The sequence below is a fragment of the Monopterus albus genome, unplaced genomic scaffold (assembly GCF_001952655.1).
Source record: "Monopterus albus unplaced genomic scaffold, M_albus_1.0 scaffold69.1, whole genome shotgun sequence".
Taxonomy (NCBI): Eukaryota; Metazoa; Chordata; class Actinopteri; order Synbranchiformes; family Synbranchidae; genus Monopterus; species Monopterus albus.
The window spans coordinates 4125676-4144725 of record NW_018127949.1 but is presented as its reverse complement, the minus strand read 5'-3'; the positions used below and the strand labels follow the sequence as shown (position 1 = coordinate 4144725).

Below are 19050 nucleotides of genomic sequence, written 5' to 3'. Positions count from 1 at the left end.
GTATGATATGTGGAATATGACATTACTAGTGAGTGAAAATTGCAATATTTATTGCATTGATTTATTAATTACTTTTTACTTCTTTTCAGGAAACCTGGCTCACTTCCCCAGTCTGAGAGAGGTAAACCTGGTACAACAGAAACTGTCTGAATATGCAACACTTGTCAGCAACCTAGACCTGGAGTTTGAAATGCGCTTTCAGGACTTCAAGAAGAATTCAGGTGATATGTTTTCCCAACCCTTCAGCACAAGTGTGGACTGTGTCCCTGATCACATTCAGATGGAGCTGATTGAGTTTCAGTGCGATTCAGAGCTGAGGAACTCATGTCACTGAAACTGAAGGACTTCTACACACATGTCTCACCAGAACGGTACCCAAACATTAGGAAGCATGCACAGGTGATGTTATCTCTGTTTGGCAGCACCTACATTTGTGAACAGACTTTCAGTGTAATGAACCTTAACAAAACCAGGCTCAGAAGCACTCTGACTGATCTACACCTGCAGGACGTTCTCACCCTCTCAGTTAGTCAGCTTCAGCCTGACATTGAGAGGCTGGTCAAAGCCAAAGACCAGCTTCATGTGTCTCACTAATAGTGTCAAACTGCTGCTGTTTGCTGTTAATATGGACATGCATATGGACATAATTCGTGGCTAAATAAAGATTCATTTGCTTTGTATTTGTTCTTTGTACAAAGAGTGAAATGTTAAATACCTTTATAATAAACACATATCAATCGCCGGCCCTCGGCCCAGTAACGCATTTTCATTTTGGCCCTCCGAGGGGAAAAGTTTGGGCACCCCTGGTCTATCTAGAGGTGACGCACATGTGGGAGTCAGTGTGATACAACTGATAGAACGAAATTCTATCTATCTGCATGGCAAGATGCATAAAAAAACGCATCTAACAATGATCTTAGTGTGAGTTAGGGCTTTTGAAATCCAAGCATGCTTCTGTCCATTTGCTTGTTGTTTTTTTTGTCCCTCCCTCCTTTCTTATTCAAGTCTTAGCAATAGTAACAAATTTTATATCCCTCTCTTATCCTTATTTCTCGGTCGCTCTTTCCTTCACCTCCCGTTGTCTGGTTACCTGTCTCAGGTTGCGGGTGACCTTGACGTCGTGCCAGGCGTTGTCATTGAACTTGCCGTTGACAGGCTCTACCAAAGCCTCAAAGGCCCCAGAGCCGAGGTTGATGACAAGTGACACGGCACCATTCTTCAGTGCCAGGTTGACGTAGTCAGCTGACTTGCCGGTGTGCAGCATCAGACCATTGCGCTGCAGCGTTTTAAAGGAGAGCGTGATTTCATCACTGCTAGACTGGATGGGGTTGGGCGAGAGGTCATAGCAGAAATATTCAGAGCCCTTGAAAGTGGCAACATACTCCTCGCGAGCTAAGAGAGAAAGGGACAGGTGGAAAAGAAAGAAGAGAAGGAAATAGGGAGGAAGACCAAAAAAGCATGAAACATTACATTCTCGTTGAACATTATCATAATGATTAGTACAGTACTGAAGCTATGTTATTCTTCTCACACTGATCTTCAAAATATGCTCAAAGATGATAAAATGGTGGGTGTTCAACAAAGCTAGCTGAGTAAAACAAAGCTCAGCTGGGCCTGGTTTCATTTGATTTGGATGTGCAATAAAAAACATATTGTTTAAGATGCTGAAAATGTTGTTACTGTCAAGCAAAGCCTCACTGATGCCAGCACTTGGAAGAAACACTTCCTTCCATACCTCTAATCGTACCATGGAGTGGTGTGTAAACAAGCTTTGATCACTCGTGTGGGTTGGAGATTAAACAGTGCAGATGCAAGAGAGACAGACTTGAGTCTGTAGCATTCCAAACTTGTTAAAAAACCTGCCATCCTCTCTTTTGAGAGAACAGCTGTGCTGGCAGTCTGAAGTGATGTGGTCTTGTTTGACAACATGGCTCATTTTGTGATGGTTGTCAAATGCCAGGGTGTGTGTCTGCGCATGTATGTGTGGTAGCAGTAGAGTTTAAAAGGTTTTGAGGAGGATGGCAAAAATGGATGAAGATGGAGAACAGCAGCCTTAAGCATCACAGCAGCCAAAGCAGCAGGGCTGGCCAATTAAAACTCAGAAGCAGACAGCCAATAGCAACTTACCTTGCACACTCTTAGTGACCCCCAAGGACACGAGACCAAGGTTTTGCAATCCATCATTCTTAAGCTCACACTCTCTTATCTACTCTCTTACACTTACTCGGTTGAGGAACAAATATGCGCATCTACACATACATCTGCGTGCACAAAATGATCACACTATTGTGCTGGCATACAAAAGCAGGGGCGACATTATCTGTCTTCTTCACACCCATCCCCTCAAAGCATCACCCTTCCTCCGCATCCTCCTTACCACCGTCCCTACAGAAAATCTCTCACACCTCCCTTCAAGCTTCTCACCATGCCTCTCTGCACATCTCATTGGCCCCCATTTCTCTGCTCTGTGGAGCCTCTGGCATAACCACCATCTTGTAGTTCATGATAATGAGGAGAACAGAGGGAAATTTAACACACACTAGGTCAGGCTGGAGCAAGAGAGACACTTGGTGAGGAAATGCTGGAGAGGAGGGGGGGAAAGATTGCCACATAATGAATACACTGAAGTGTAATAGGTTATTAAGGTAGAGAGAGGCAGAAAGAAGAGTGTTGAAATGGAATCGGCCGCACTTGAGTGAATATGACACAGAGAGAATAATGAGAAGGAAAAAGTGAGAATATATCACAATTCAAAGAGCAACTGTGGCAAATTTTCTTTGCTTCTGTTGCATGAAAAAAGCTGATGTGTGAATGCCAATATATGAGTGAGAAACAACACGTTGTTTGCCAGCATGTGTGAGTTCCCCCTAGTGTGTGATTCCTGCCCTCCCAGCATGTTAATTAAGATGGTGTGAGTTTGTGTGTGCATGCATGCGCTGCCTCAAAAGGAAAAAATGTGTGCAACTTTGTGTTCCAGCATATGAATGTGTGCATGGTCAAGTATATGCTTTTTACGTGTGCATGAAATGTGCGGGGGTGTGGGTGTGTGCTGGTCTCTGTAAATATTGGTGTATTGCTGTCAGAAAAGCTATTACCAACTCAGGGCCCCGGGCTAGTCTTTACTGAGAGGAGCGAGGCGGTGGAGGGAGACACACACACACACACATACACACACAGAACAGTCACAAATGCTAACACAATCACACATACACACTGACACACACACACACAGACACAAATGTAGATGAGGTGGCACAGTGAGGGGGGCGGCCAAGTTGTTCACAATGAGAATACACATAGCCGTCCAGCGGCATTCTAGCGGTAATTTACAGAAGTGCCATTAGGTTTCAGTGTGGTGCTCCACCATTCTGTTGCTAATTTACAGGCATGTCATTATACTAGACAGGAGCACATAAAACATCTCCGCATCGATCTGGAGGCTCTGGCCTGAAAACGCTCACTCCTTGTTCTTCAGAGGCATATACACACAAATCAGGCAGGAAAATGCATATTGATGATGAAAGTGTGTCGTGCATGCATATATTTCGTGTATAGATACACCTAAAACACACAGAAATACACATGCTGTGGGCAGGTTGGAGTGGCTCTGTTGTAGTTCAGATTAATGGAGTGAGTCAGTATTAGCTCAGAGTAAACAGTGAGGCAGATACTGACATACACACCACATGTCACACTTCATCCTGTGGAGAGCACTGTCGATCAACGCAAGCGAGCGAGAGAATGAAAGAATCCAGTGAGAGAGGGAGAAAAACTTTAATGAAAAGAAAGAGAAAATGAAATCTTTTAAAGCACTGGAGTTGTGTACATTAAGTGTTTAACTAATGGTTTCTTGGTTTGGTTGTGTTCTTTGCTCTGAGGTTTCTATTCTTATAGAGACCTTGGTCTTAATGACACTGCCTGATAAAGGAAGGAAAAGAATGGCAGTCTCTCAAGTTAAAATATTTCATTTTCTTCAGAGAGATCTCCATACAAGCTTTCTGCTTTGCTTATAGTCTGACAGCTCCTTGCTCACGCACAGTTGACTCTTACATACTTCAGGTGCTGTAAAAAGTTATGGTAATTTGAAGCTTTTGGGGTAATATTTTTAACAAATACGCAGGTCTTGTGTTTCGTAGTGAAGAAACATGTCATCCAGTGTTTCATGATGTGTTCATGATAGTTTCTGAACATCAACGCAGGTCTATGGCAGAGATGAATAAGCTAGTCTAGGTTGGAGGCCGACAGACATTAACCATGAGCAGAGGCAGTTCACTGTTAGTTTTGGTCTCTGTATGGGTAGTGTTGAAAATACTACCGGTATAGAAAATGGCCATCCCTAAGTAATTTCTCAAGTAAAAGCATCAAACATCCTGATCATTTTTATGACATTCTACAGTATATAGCCAAAGACCAGCAAATTGAAAAAATAATCAAAAAGATAGAAGATAATGAAAATGTTCATTAGCTGCATAACTATCTGACCGTAAATGTTTTCTTCTTTTCGTAAAATCTCCCTTAAAAGAGATCTTTATCTCACTGACGCTATATCAGAGTTATAAATTTACTAGAGCAAAGAACAGGACAGGACAGGAAAGGAAAAGAGGAGAGATGAGCAGGAATAAAGGCAATCAGGGAGGGAAGAAATGGTCTAAGAAATAAGGAAAATGTGCGAGGAAGTAAGAAATGAACTATGCAGGCTATAGGTGGAATAGGATAGGTAAAATGTAAAGATAGAGGTTGAAATTAGACCTTGGAGGCTATCATTAAACAACCACTCTAATGAATAAAGCAGCCTGTGGGGATCAAGGAGGAGGAGAGAGAGTGAATAGCTGATCTGATGGTTGCTACTGCTGGGACCAGCTGCATCTGTCGCCCTCCAATGATCAAACACACATCACTTGGATTTCTCCGTCTTTGTGTGCATATGTAAGTGTGTGTGTGTGTGTGTGTGTGTGTGTGTGTGTCTCCTGTTGCTTTAGATTTTCTCATGGGTCTACTCAACATTTCATACACTAATTTGTCATTTCCATGGCAACCCTGTGCTACAGCAAATATGGACGTGTTTGTGCATGTAGGTTTCAGGGAGAGGGGGAGGCAGGAAGAGAGATGGGGAAGGAGAGTGAGAGAGAGAGAGAAGGAGTGATTGAGTGAACAGTACATTATCATGGACAGCTGTACTGAATCAAAATGGCGGATGGAGGCTGGGAGCACATCAGAGGAGCCTATATTATACAGCACCTGATAAGGGGAGCACGATGGAAAAGAAGCAGGATCGAAGAAAGGGAAACATTTGAAAGAAGAAGGAATAAAAAGGGGAGATGGAGAGACTCAGTGAGATGGGGAACACAAAAGGGAAGAGAAGAGAGTAAAGAGGCAGAGGGATAAAAGAGAGACAAGGAAAGGGAGTGGCAGAGAGTGAGGGGTGGATGGCTGGAGAGAACGAAAGAGGGAAAAATGCTGGTGTATCTAAATCCTAGTGTAGCAAGCCTCAATCATGGCAGCCCTGTCATTCTAGAGATAGCACAGTGCAATTCCCCTGCACCTCATTTTTAGCCCACCATGCATTTCTGCTATCAGCTCCTCTCAGCCTGTCCATACACACACACACACACTCAAACATCCTGTGTGAAGGCATGCCTCCTTAATAACAGCCAGGTGGATTAACTATGCACTTGTATAGTACACAGACAGATGACCAGTGTAGGAAATATATGTAAATGTATGCTAACATATGCATAGTCTCTTTATTAAGTTAAAGTGTGAAAATCCATAAAGCCAAGATCACTAAAGGCTAAGACTTCCGTTTCCATCTCTATTCAGTGATATACAGCATCTGGCTTTGAAACCGATTGGGCTATCACATCACAGCCAAGGGAGCAATACTGTAGAGGAGGATATTACTGTCAGGGCACAAGTGACAGATTGGCGGTGTGCGATGGTGAACTCTTATTCCTCTTTTTGCTGTTGTTGTTAAATTGAAGGAATTCATTCCCAGCAAGAGATATATGAGAGTGTTGTAAAAAAAAAAAAAAAGTAACACCAGCACTGAAAAAACTATTACTGCCACACCATTAGTGCAGAAAGAACTGATCGATCAGCTGATTGACACTAAATTAATCAACATATTAAATTTACTACGATAAAAAACAGCCACCAGCAGCATTTTGCTTGATAAATCATACAAGTTTTGAGCATATGATCTCTTGTAAAGTGAAGTTCAAAGTGAAATTTCATTGAGACATAAACACAACAACTAAATATCTTTTACTGCAAATCCCTTTAAATGTCTTTCAACAGCACACTTCCTGCCATTACATTCAGTCTTTTACTCCTTGTCCCTTTTTGTTTCTTTTATCAATGCTCATCTCTCTCTGTCTGTAGCTTGGATTTGGCCTTCTCTTTGGTACCCAGGGAACCCGGCTTGTTTCCATGACAATGTCTGCAGGCAGAACAGTGTATTTGTCTTAAGCTGGATAAGATCAGAACCAGTTTTATCCCTTTCAGACACACACACACACGAACGCGTGCACAGGTGTGCACACAAACACACATCCATACATCATGGCACTTTTGCACAGAGGAGTCCATGGAGTACTGAAAAAAAAAACATACTTGAAAAATGTGCAAGCAGCCAAAGTGATTTGAAACCATGAAGTTAAATGTACCTGTACAGACAAATGACAATGCTCATCACACAAACACACACACATACTGATAGAAACCCTCTTACAGCAAATAACAAGAGCATAAAGACCTCTTTTCATAAAGGTAATGTAATGGGTTTTTAATGAATGCTGTGGCTATTTCAGTTGCCGTAGTTATGCCAGACAAGTACCACAAGTAAATGAGTAATTGTGTGTGCATGTGCAGCCTGTGAGCGTGAGTCTGTGTATACTCGTTCCTGTGTTTGTTCTTGTTTTGGCAAACAGCAAATAAATGAACTTCAAATACCAGATGGGGTACTAGAATGAATCGCCAATTGGGCCAATACCCTCAGCAATACCCTGCCCAGACACAATGGAAATTGCTAGAACAGGTAAGAAACAACGGGTGCACTGAAAAATCAGTTTCTGTCTAAAACGCATGTGTGTATCTGTGTGCATGTGTTGGATGAGGTATCTGCATTGCTGATGAATAACATGCTGGCTGATGCGAGACTGTGAAAAGTTGGGGAGCCAGAGGAGAGATGAAGAGTCCCTGCTGTGAAACGCTGCAGTCTTATCTGCCTTCCGGTCTCCCTCTGCGTCTCCAACCTTTTCTTTCCTCCCCTCTTTTCCCAGTTTTTGAATGCACTCCTATCTTTCCTTAACATCATATTTCTAGACTTTTTGCCCACCTCTCCTTCCTCCTGTCCTCTCTTATACACTTGCAGTTGGCCACCGCTTTTGCCTTCATCCTCTGTAAACAGGGAGTCTGTTTGTTGTCTTATGTTTAGGCGATTACAGGGTGCATTGGCTTTGAGTGTTGCAGTGTATACTTGCTAAAGGGAATTGCAATTGCATACAATTATCTGTAAATGTATACATTCACCAGATGGATTGCTACAATTTCCCATGGTGAATTCAGTAAGTATGCATCTCCCTGATAATGTGGTGCAAGAGCTCTGTATGTGGTGGTGTGACTTCCATTACAAGAACTGCATGGGTGTTAAGCATTAATGAGTGTTGTAGTACAGTAGTATAATGGGTTCTACTAGCAGAGAGTAGTCCCATTAGTGCAGAGGGTATATCTAAGAAAATTGTACATTCTGGTATAAAAACTTTGTTGCAGTTGCTTTATCACTGCTGATGGCAAGAGGGTTCAGAACTTAGTTTTAGCAGATTATTTTTCACAACTCAAGATGTGGCCATCAGGAGCCAAATTCATGCCAGTCACTCAGGCAGGCAGCCAATCACTAAACACTTGCTTCTTAACACCAAGCGGCTCTCTCTCACCTCGAGTTGGGTACTGCTCACTTGCCCGTTGTGCTAAATTATGTAAGCATTACAACTACAGTGGCTAATATGTGTCTGACGATGTGTCTGAGATATGCAGTGGATTCAGAATTTACTTGAATGCTTAGATGATTTTGTAGATTTTACTTGCAGGTACAGGAAGTTGGGGAGTGCAAAAAATACTACAATATTACAATGTTTGCCTATTACATTACATATAATTTAACAACTGACAAAACGTTTGAGCACTAAAAACAATATCTGAGCGAAATCAGTTGAGAAATTCTATGCACACAATTAAAATAAAAATAAGTTTGCCTTCATTTTAGTTTCAGGCGTGTAGTTCATTAAAAAATAAATCAGTCCTTGAGTGATTTATTATTAGGGCTGTGAGATAGTGATGAATAAGAGGTAGGAGACATGCTGTACTTTGCTGGTACTGACTGGTTCCTTTTGTCTTGGTGTCTGCTACCACTCCCAACCCCACATAGGGTGAAGTCAGCACAGAGGATATATGCTGCATGTGTGTGTGTGTGTGTGTGTGTCTGAGAAAAACATGCACATGTGTATGTATGTCCAGGAGACTACAAGAGAGGTAGAGGAGCAAACAGAGAAGAGACAATTAAAAGAGAAATCCAAAAAGTGTTATACTGAACATGTGTGTGTGTAGCCTGTGCCTGAGTGGAGAATGTGTCCATCTGTGTGTTTGTGCCATAAGACAATGTGTTAAAATGAGCCGCTTTGATTGCCGACGCTTTATGAGTCACAAATGATGACTCACAATCCACCTCCCTTGAACATGCACTCAGACAAGATATGCGCACACAAAAGCATACAGACACACACCTCGATCTTTCTTCTGCGTTCATCCACTGACCATGAAGAATATGTGCAGGCAACCTTACTCATGCATATTTACACTGAGCACACACTCACTCACCTACTCAGCAGGCACTCTAAAGGTTATTGTGTGAGTGTGCGTGAGCATGTCTGCTTGTCTGTCCGTTCACATACACGTGTGTAAAGGTCACTTCGAGCGAGGCCGACCACTTGCCTCTGCCATGCACAGATTGCTGGGTTGATATCAAGAACCCACTGGCATGCAGACAAACAACCGTTATTAACCAGACAACCTGCTTCAAAGCTAAAAATCATTTAATTAATACATATTATAAACAAGCATTGCTGCCAATTACTGTAAGTCCAAGGGCCACTCCTCAGTCCAGCTGAGAACTTAAAATCTTGCATTCACCAAGAACCCTTCATGGTCTATTCTTGGCCAGACAGAAAGAAGAGAAAGGGCAAAATCTGCTACTTGCCTTTAAGCACATTTTCCATCCAGATTATTGCTGCTCAATACTTAAAAAAAAAATCCATTTCCCCCTCTTCCTTTGGCTGCTCGATACTTATGAAAATCCAATTTGGCTTCCTTTTTCCTTTCTTCCCTCCACAATTCATGTATTTTCACCCACTCAAAGTCATTAGTGTTCTTTGGGTATGGTTTCCAGAGAAAATGATAGCTGTGCTTTATGAAGGAGGGGAAGAGTCCAGCACTCCCCATCAGGGAGGGTGTCCCTTGGAGAATGATTGGGCTGGGAGGGTAGACAGGAGCACTGCTGTTCCTTTGCAGATACAGGCAGTTGCTCTACATCACAGAAGAGAAGACGACTCACTTTATCTTTCCCTCGCCCTCTCGACTCCCTCTATCATTCATTCCTTTAGCTCTTCTCTCACAGGCAGCCTTTTTTCACAATTTCTCCAGCACATATATACACACACACACAAGCTGACACACATGCTATATATCTTTCAAGACACCCCTCCCCACACCCAATCCATCCCCTCAAAGAAACTCATTTCAGTTTTGCGGTCTCCTCAAAAGCCTCTTTACGCTGAGCTAACCTAGGCTAGGCTTCATCTGCACCATATGACAGCCTTTACATCTTTTTCATGTATACAGTTTTTGAAAGAAAATTCAAAGATAAAAAAAATAAAATGAAAAATTTTTAAAATCTGCCACAGTTATTTTAATTACAATAGTTCTTCTTTCCGCCAATTACAATGATGAGGACATCCACTACACACAAATACACAGATTACATTACACAGATTCAATGTAATAATGCTGTAAACATGTTAATACATATTGCTCCTTAAGATGGCAATTTAAAATGCTGAGTTTAAACCAGATGAAGCACTTATAATTTCACTGCCACCTGGATTAATGGCAGAAGTTTTTAGACAGAAACTGCAACATTAAGTGCTCATGTGATAATCAAAACATAACAAAAATGCTCAGATAGAAATATACTTGTCAGAATAGAGATGTCTCACCATGATAGATGGCTGGACACATTATGTGCTCTATTCAAGATATTTCTATCGACCAGCTTAGATGAACATTTCATTAAATAGCACATTTCGCTGAATACACAGTGGCCCTGTCACAATGGGAGACAGCCATCATCGTGTCGTTTCTCATCCAATCAAAGAGCACAATAGACGCAGATCAGCTTGTCACGTCAGGCCTGTCTTCATGTGGACCAATCAGTGTATTCATCAGCGTCATGCAGAGCCGACCGATCGGGCAGCACCTACCTTCAGATTTTCAAAAGCACCATAGGCCGAAGCACCTATTAAATTGCACGCATGCATGCACACTTAAGTATGAGCGCACTCGCACATATATGCATCCACAGCTTACCTTACCAAAAATGAAACATTCCAATTTCATGGCAACCGCAAATAAGAACTCGAAGCCAAATTGCATCAATGGTCTCCATTACCATACATACGAATCTGTCAGTACATTCAACTTCAAAACCATCCAGAACAGCCCATTAGCCATACACATAAAAAACTGAGGGGGGTACCTCTGAGCTTTCCTAAGTTCACAGAAGGTGGTGTCCCAAAGAGTGAGAGAGAGAAAGGGAAGGAAAGGAAATTTTAAATAAAAGGAAAAAAGAGAAAGGGGGCAAGAAGACAGAGGTGGCAGAGTGAGTTTTGTTCATCAGTGAACAATGTTCAAAAGGCACAACAGTAGCACTTGTTTTTGGGCTGAGTTCAAAAACACTGACAACTTGAGAGTTGAGGTACAAACGTTCTGTTTTCATTCACTGCAAGAAAATCTCTTCAGAGTCACATGTGCTCGCCAGTGTAAGCACAAGCCCATGTGAGGACCAGCAACCGCAGCGCAGAACATGCTGAAAGCCGATGAGAAGCCATGGGTGAATGTGGATGAGTGTTCATGTGAAAACTGCCAGAGTCACTGATTCCAGCCATGATGTAAAAGCACACATATTTATACACTGCGCACACACATTCACATACACACACACTCAACTCTTATAGATGAGAGAAAATGACATGAGGTGAAAGAGAAAAGACCAAATCAAACCAAACCATCCATGGAGTCAGCTGGTCAGTCTGTAGCTCCATTTCCATGACCTGGAGCCCTGCCAAGTCTAATCCAGCCAAGCATCATCAAGCCACTGTCATCTACATCCGTCCGTTACTCCCTCCCACATCAGCAGCCATGATAAAAAAATATATATCCCAGCAGAAGTTTCTCTCAGGCTCATCACTCTCTTCAAAAATCAATCCAAAACTTCAAATCTGTATTTCATTTTTAATTGGTCCACTGCCCAAAACATCAATTTCAGTTTAAATTAAAACTGAATTTTTTTGAGGAGATCAAATGGGACTGTTTTAAAATGAAGACATCTACATTATCTAAAAAAACTGACCTTAGTTCAGTGCCTAGAGAGACATCTTCCCATGTCAGGTGATGATGAAGTGGGAGAGAGATACAGGGAATTGTGAGTGGGGTGGTGAGGAGGTAGGGGGTGATGGTGTAGCAGAGTACAACGGGAAGTGAAGTAAGAGCACGCCATACCTTGGTCGCCAATCATCAGGTGTGCCAGACCTTAAAAGAAGACAAGAGCACAGTCAGCACAGCAAAGGATCATGGGGTGTGAAGTGTGTGTGTGCATGATGTCTTTGTGATACAGGGATGTCAGTGGCATGCCGATGAAGGCTAAAGTTCTCTGTGTTAGTGTGTATGCAGGTGTGTCCTCTTATATATACCAAATGTCTATTTAAAAAACTGTGAAGAAACTTACTTATTCTAGGCAGCGATCCTATGCACAAACAGGTATGCACATAGCCATGAACTACAGTGTTTGTGTTCGTTTCTATCACTTCAGATGTTTGCATATGGGATATTGTACTTACCCGATATCAGCAACCAACCCTACCTACCCACACAGACCAACATAAATTTATTCTGGCTATCTTTTACTGTATTTCCCCAATAGTAGATGAATTGGGAACATGAAGGCCAGAAAGAAGAATACAAAAAATGAGGCTGACATGAAAAAGATGTTAAATGATAAATGGGTACAAAGAACATGAAGAGGAATGTTGAAAAGATGATAGAGCTAAATAGAGCTAAAGAAATGTGTAATTAAGAATTAAGGTAAGCACATGGAAAAGAGGGAATCAGATAAGGAAGCAAAGAGATGTCTGAATAAGAGTAGGAAGAGAAACTCAAATATAGACAGACAGAGAGACAGATAGAGAGATAGACAGATAGATAGACAGCGGTGCAACCTACCTGGGGTGTAGCTGTGCTCTGGAATGGTGTCGCGGCCGGGCGAGGAGAGAGAGAGACAAACATTCATTAACATGCATGCTCAGCCCTTGAGTTACCATGGCTACTTACTGTACATGCACACCTGTCCAGGGTTACCGTGTTAACATACAGACGGGTGACAAATAAAAGAAAGAACCGACACAAAGTGTCTACGTAAGATGTTGGGCCACCATGTGACACCAGAACAGCTTCAGTGCACCTTGGCATTGATTCTCCAAGTCTCTGAACCCTACTGGAGGCATGAATGCCATTCTTGGTGTTATGATGATGGCGGTGGAGACACTATCTAACACGTTGGTCCAAAATCTCCCAACTGGGTTGAGATCTGGTGACTGCAAAAAGTCAGAGCATATGATTCACATCCTTGTCATATTCATCAAACCATTCTGTGACCCCTTGTGCACTATGAATGGGGGCACTGTCATTTTAGAGGAGACAACTCATTTATTCAGGTTTTTCTTTTAATTTGTCACCCGTCCAAACATGCAAAGTCCACACAAACGTCACCATGCTGCACTGGTAGCCAAAACTGAGGTTTGCCTGTATATACGTACATAGCCGCATTTAAAAAAATGCACTATCCTTCTCTGTAACAATTCATGTGAATTTCATGTACAAAGACACATACATAAGAGTACACACACACACACACACATATACCCACCCACACTTGTAGATACAGAGGGCGTGGGTGTAAATATACATTCCTACCTGTACTGTATGTTTGGATTCAAGAGCCGTTTACCCCAGAACTTACCTTTCAGCTGCTTCCTCTCCCCAGAACCCCCCGACAAATAGCATGCAACACACACACACACACACACACACACACACACACACACACACACACACGCATTCAGTCTCAATCATGCTTGCTGTCTTTCACACATATAGACATACAAACACTAATACTGACTATGGCAGTAATAATGATATGAAATAGCAGGGTAAACATGTAGGGATGGATTAGCAGTGCAGGGAGACGTGGGACATGCATGGTTCAATACTGGGACTGTGTGTGTGTGTGCGTTTCCTAGAATATGTCCTTGTGTTAGTAGCATGGCAGAAACAAGTGGAGCCATTAGCATGCTAACAGCCATTTGCCCTCAAGGACAATGCAAGCCAGGCCAGGCCTATCAAGACAGGTTCACTCTGCCTTTACTAGGCAGAATGACTTGTGCAGTAATCACATTTATGAATAGCCCTACCCATCCTCTCTTCATTTACTACAGCTATATTTTGAATATTTCAGTTTTTTTTTATCTGACATATTGAGGTGCTTGGAACAAAACCCTCATAAAGAGCACTTTCCACACACTGGTATGAATGATAAAAAGAAAGTAGTATACTGTCCTTCAGGGGAGGCAAATGTTTACAGTGAATACTAACATTATATTACTTTGCAAATGTTTCTAAGCTTCTAAAAAATCTGCAAAAATATGAGTGTGAATAGAACTGGTTGATTGCACAGGTAATTGTAAATGTATATGGAAACTGTCAGTGCCACTGCCAAAATTACTTATTTCTGGCTTCTGGTTTCATCCTAAGGATCTATTTTTACTCTAACAGAGAATATTCATTCTGTATTAAACATTTATCACAGAATTTCTTTCTAATTTTCAGAGGGTTATAATTTTATCTCAAAGCATTATTGTGCAGCTTCAGTGAGGTTGCTGGGTTTACAATATTTTCAAGGTACAATATAAAAGATAAACCTCATACCTGCCTGACTCTTACTAAACAACTACATGGCCTGGAATGATACCTGTAAATAATGATCATTCTTATTTCCAAAGAAACAACCAACAGGCAATCTTTTAAGATAACTTTTTTTCTTTAGTCAGAGATATGTTGACCTGAGCTTTTATTCCACTTCATTTCTCTGAGATACAGCCTTGTGAATTTTCTTCTGCAGAGTGCATGAGTGCACCTGGAAAGAGATCTCTTTTGACATACTATAAGTTGTATGTGTTACTCACTGATAGTGATATTGATGCATGGATATTTGCTCAGCCTGCGGATGCTGAGGTCAGAGATATCCCACTAAGCTGGCATCTTGTCAAACCAAAATGAACAACAGTACATGGGGCAAGTTTTAAAGAACGTTTTATACCACAACACAGCACTTCAAAAAATCTACACAGTCCACAAAACTAAACATCATCAGCTCAATTCACCTCTCAGACATCTCTGCAGGTCTGAACTCTTTTAGAGAATGAATAACATGAAGTAGAGAGGTCTGAAAGAAGAGTCAAGCAATGGAAATACTCTTAAGATGTAGCTGCACTATGCTGTCTGTACTGTCTGTTTTTGTTAACTGGCCTCATTAGCTGCTGTTCACAGGAAAAGCTCCCTCCCTTGAATGTGTTTTTTGAGCTAATGTTCATGTTGAGCAACCGAAGAAAAAACCTGAAGTAACCTTTTAAAACCAGCAATTAAGCTGCTTTCAAATTCCACCATCATCTAACCATCATACTCTAAACCCTGCTGCAATTTCTACCTAAACTCTGAAATGTGAGTCTGAGAAATTAAGAAGACACTAATGATATACAAGTCTGAAACAACATGCTCATACCAAAACATTTAAAATCGCGAGGGGGAGAAAGATCTTTCCATCTCAGAATCATATCCACATTCAATCCAAGAACAATTCCCTATACAGGTTACTTTATCTGAAACTTTTATTCAGTATAGAATTAAGGGCATTATTTCATCTGGAACCAAATACATTATAGCTCACCTCATGTACTGTATGGCCATCCAAGCACACCTCTTAACTAGAACCAACACAATCCACTACTACCTGTACAACTTGATCGCCACAGCCACACTTGGCATGTGTTCTTCTCTAGGAATATAAAATAGCCGTCACAACAATAAAACAGCCTCTAGTTGGGTGATAAAGTGCCAGTCCAAAGCAGGTATTGTATCTGATGAGAGCCAGAGCCTTTATGTAAAATGTCTGGATCTCCCATTTGGCCTGTACAGCCACACTGCTGTTATGAACCTCAGTGGTAATGTGACTAATGGCGTCGGTGCCGGGGTGCGCACACGATGCTAAACTGTTTCTCCATGTGTCTCTATGTGTGCAGGTATGTGTGTGTTTCAGTGCTGTCCGTGTCTATCAATAACCAGCAGCAAAACAGAAGACTGGATTCAACTAGCTTGGATCGCACATCATTCACAGTCCAACACTGAATTTCTGCAGAGAAGTGATCACAGTTTCTCCTGTCTCCTCCTCAACGTACAGACAGCCTATATACAGCAGCAAGGACTGTGGCTGCAAATAATGAATATTTTGATTTATTAACCAATTGTTTAGTCTCTCAAATGTTAAAGAAATAGTGAAAAAGTCCATCCCAGTCCCCGATCACAAGATGAGGCCCTCATATTGCTGTTCTGACCAATAGTCCAAAATCAAAAGGTATTCACTTTATAATGATACAAGACAATGAAAACCAGTAAATCTTTATTTTGGAAGCTGGAACATTGGAATGTTTGTCCTTGTGTCTTTACAAATATCTTATTAAATGTATGGCTGCAATTATTTTCATGATTAACCTGCAGATTATGAATTTAAATAATTTCTCTATAGAATGCCTTTTAGTGACTGATTGACTGGCAGTTATCAAAATAACAAAATATTCTGTTGAGCAACCACTTGGTTAATTTACTAATTTTTGCAGCTCTGTTTAAATGATTAATAATTTCTCTGTCAATGGAGAAATCATTTGAGCAATAACTATAAACCTGCTGGGAGATGTCATTGTTTCCTTAATTTTACCTGTCATATACAGTATACACACATACCCACTCAGCACAAACATGTATATAAAGTGTGGCAGATGATCTCTGGAGTCACAAGGAGGTGAGGTAAAGCTGCAGGCAGCAAGGAGTCCAAGGGGGGAGGTGGGAGCTGAGGAATGGGAGTGGGAAGGAAGGCAGGAAGAGTGAGGATGCTGAAACACTCCTGGCATGAGGTCTCCCTATTAGTGCTGTCTCCATGGTAACCTAGGCCATCCCACTGTCCACTAAATGCTAGGGTGTGATATGGTGGGTGGCTAAAGGGAGGTGTGATGCTGACAGTTGTGCTGGGTGGGGTGTGAGGTCAAGGTGGTGACAAACAGTGGCCACACAGCAAGGACACATTTGTGCCATTAAAAGAAAAATCAATTGTTGAGGCAAAGCTATACAGAATCTTTGGCATAGGAAGGGGAAAAAACAATAGTTAGCTATTGATTAAGAATGCAGATTTTCTCTGTGGTTGAACTGAAGCAAATCTGACGACACACACAACTAAGCAGGGGAAAATTAAAGCATTTGCAGTATTGGCCATAACAAGGTGGTTGAGTTCATTAAGCAGTTGTTTCATTTTTGTAATGGCCATCATTACACTGCCCTGTGCATTGGCACTTGTATTGACCAAAGGCTACTTTGACAACATTAAGGAAGGGTGCTCTTGCAGGGTTGAGCTGTTAAATCATTTGTGAAAGAGCATTTTTATTTAGCCTCTTCCACAAAAGCACACAGAAGTTTTACATTTATATCAGGCTGTTTATAGTCACACTTCTTCATATTTATGAAGTATTACTGACAGGACACTATTTCCCCTTTTATAAGGCATTAGAACATGGACACAAAAACAAATACTATACATGCTTTCACATACAAAATAAAGCATCTAAACAGGCTGCAAAACATTCAGACTAATTGCAGGCAACAGACTGTACACACTTAATTTCATCACCTTACATATGGTACTTATAAAAGCCAGGTAGAATCAAGACAAGTCCCTTAACACAGGTAGCCAGGTGCCAGACATGAAACAACCACTGATGTCCAGCCTCGTTGCCTTCAGTAGTTCCAACTGAAGTCTCTCAGCACAAGCCAATAACCACATCCATAATGGATCGGTAGTATATGACTATTGTATTTTAGCAAACACACCAACATGCCCCTTCAAAGTTTTAACACTGCTAACCAGGTTTTTCTGCAAGTTTCAAATCTCCAGACTCTCAAGCTTCATAGTCTGAATGCAGCACAGAACAGCTGTTTTCAAGCTCTCAGTTCCAGCTCCACTAAACCAACTGCACTTCTTGGGAGGGGGCTTAGCTTTAGGTTCTGAAGGCACACACTAAACTGGGAGCCATTGGAAGCTATAAAAAATCAATACCAAACATAATCAGTATGCATGTCTAGCACTGGTTGTGAAGGCTGCTTTTCCATACAAACCAACTGAAGGCAACTGTGAGGGTATGAATGCAAATTTGAGGTCTACACTGAAGAACTTGGTGTTTGGGACAAATTAGGAGATTTAGAAAAGTTTACTCTATTTGATTATGCATGTATTTAAATGTATGTGCGTGTAGGTAAAGAGTGAGATGTATGTGATGGGTCAACACAGCTCTGAGCCTTACCTTCGCTGCAGTCATTGCCTTGGTAACCGGTGTCGGAGCAGTCGCAGACGGCCTGGTCGTTGACTACACTGCACACCCCTCCGTTCTGGCACTGGTGGTCCGGCCCACAGCCAGCTCTTACTATGACGCCCTCTGAGCCCTCCAGCAACACCAGTGAGCCATTGATGCTCACTGCCGTGATCCAGCCACGGAAGGCGGGGTGTTCCCGCACTGACGGAGAAGTGAGGCGCAGGGGTGAGGAGTGAAGCTCTGGTGTCACCCCACCCATGAAAGTGTGGCTGAATACTGTCATGTCTCTTCTCTTGCTCTTCACTTCTGCCCAACCCTCCAGTCGCCCGTCCACCTCCAATGAGGTGTTCTTCCAGTCCCGTTTGACACGCACTGCATGCCAGCGCCCATCACTCACTGCCACGCCTGACTGCAGCTCAGCTGGCTCAGCACAAAAGATGGAGAAGCGTAGGCGAAGGTGGCCACGGAGAAGCAGCAGCTCCAGGAAGTCACAGAAGCCCTCGTCATCCAGGTAGAGCAGTAGGCCCTCCTGGCTGTGAGTCCGCAGGCTGAAGCTCAGCACACTTTCGCAGCATGCGTTCCACACTGGGAACCGCCCCCACTGGCTGGACACACCGCCAAACTCCAGGACCTCTGCTTGGGCCTGGCCCCCCACGCTGCACAGGCACAGCCCCAAGAACAGCAGGGGGGCTGCCGCCCAAACACACACCGCCATCACACTCATGCACACACTCACGCTCACACTCACATACACGTGGGAGGAAAGAGGCTAGAGCTAGGGTGTTCCCTCTAGCCTACAGCTCATGATGACAAGTGTAGGGCACTTCACAGAACACTTTTAAAGTGTCTCAGATGCACCCTGCTTCCTTGGTAGTGCTCTTAACAAAACAAACTTCCTATACCATACAACTCCAGCGGGAAAGGGAATCAAACAATAGCTCCCTCTGTCCTTTCAACGCGCTTGTGACATCTTCTTTGGACTTGGCCTGATGTTTGTGTCTTCTCTCCTCTCAGTCTCTCATTCTTCACTTCTGAC

The 19050-nt window shown here is 42.3% G+C and overlaps 1 protein-coding gene across 13 annotated transcripts in view; it reads right to left on the bottom strand.

The window, feature by feature from the left end:
• The window catches only part of nrxn1a (neurexin 1a), a 54125-nt gene that overhangs the window by 33324 nt on the left and 1751 nt on the right, over window positions 1–19050 (bottom strand). For 6 of the 13 annotated variants that reach the window (XM_020605088.1, XM_020605089.1, XM_020605090.1 and 3 more), the window contains exons 2-6: window positions 18006–19050; window positions 12550–12567; window positions 11830–11859; window positions 10808–10819; window positions 1091–1392 (exon numbers count right to left, since the gene is read on the bottom strand). The exon at window positions 18006–19050 is cut by the window's right edge and continues 340 nt beyond it. In XM_020605088.1, coding sequence (XP_020460744.1) covers window positions 1091–1392; window positions 10808–10819; window positions 11830–11859; window positions 12550–12567; window positions 18006–18738 — 1095 coding nt within the window. In that variant the 5' untranslated portion in view covers window positions 18739–19050. The remainder of the gene's footprint in view (window positions 1–1090; window positions 1393–10807; window positions 10820–11829; window positions 11860–12549; window positions 12568–18005) is intronic. The other 7 variants (XM_020605094.1, XM_020605092.1, XM_020605087.1 and 4 more) reach the window with 2 other exon arrangements.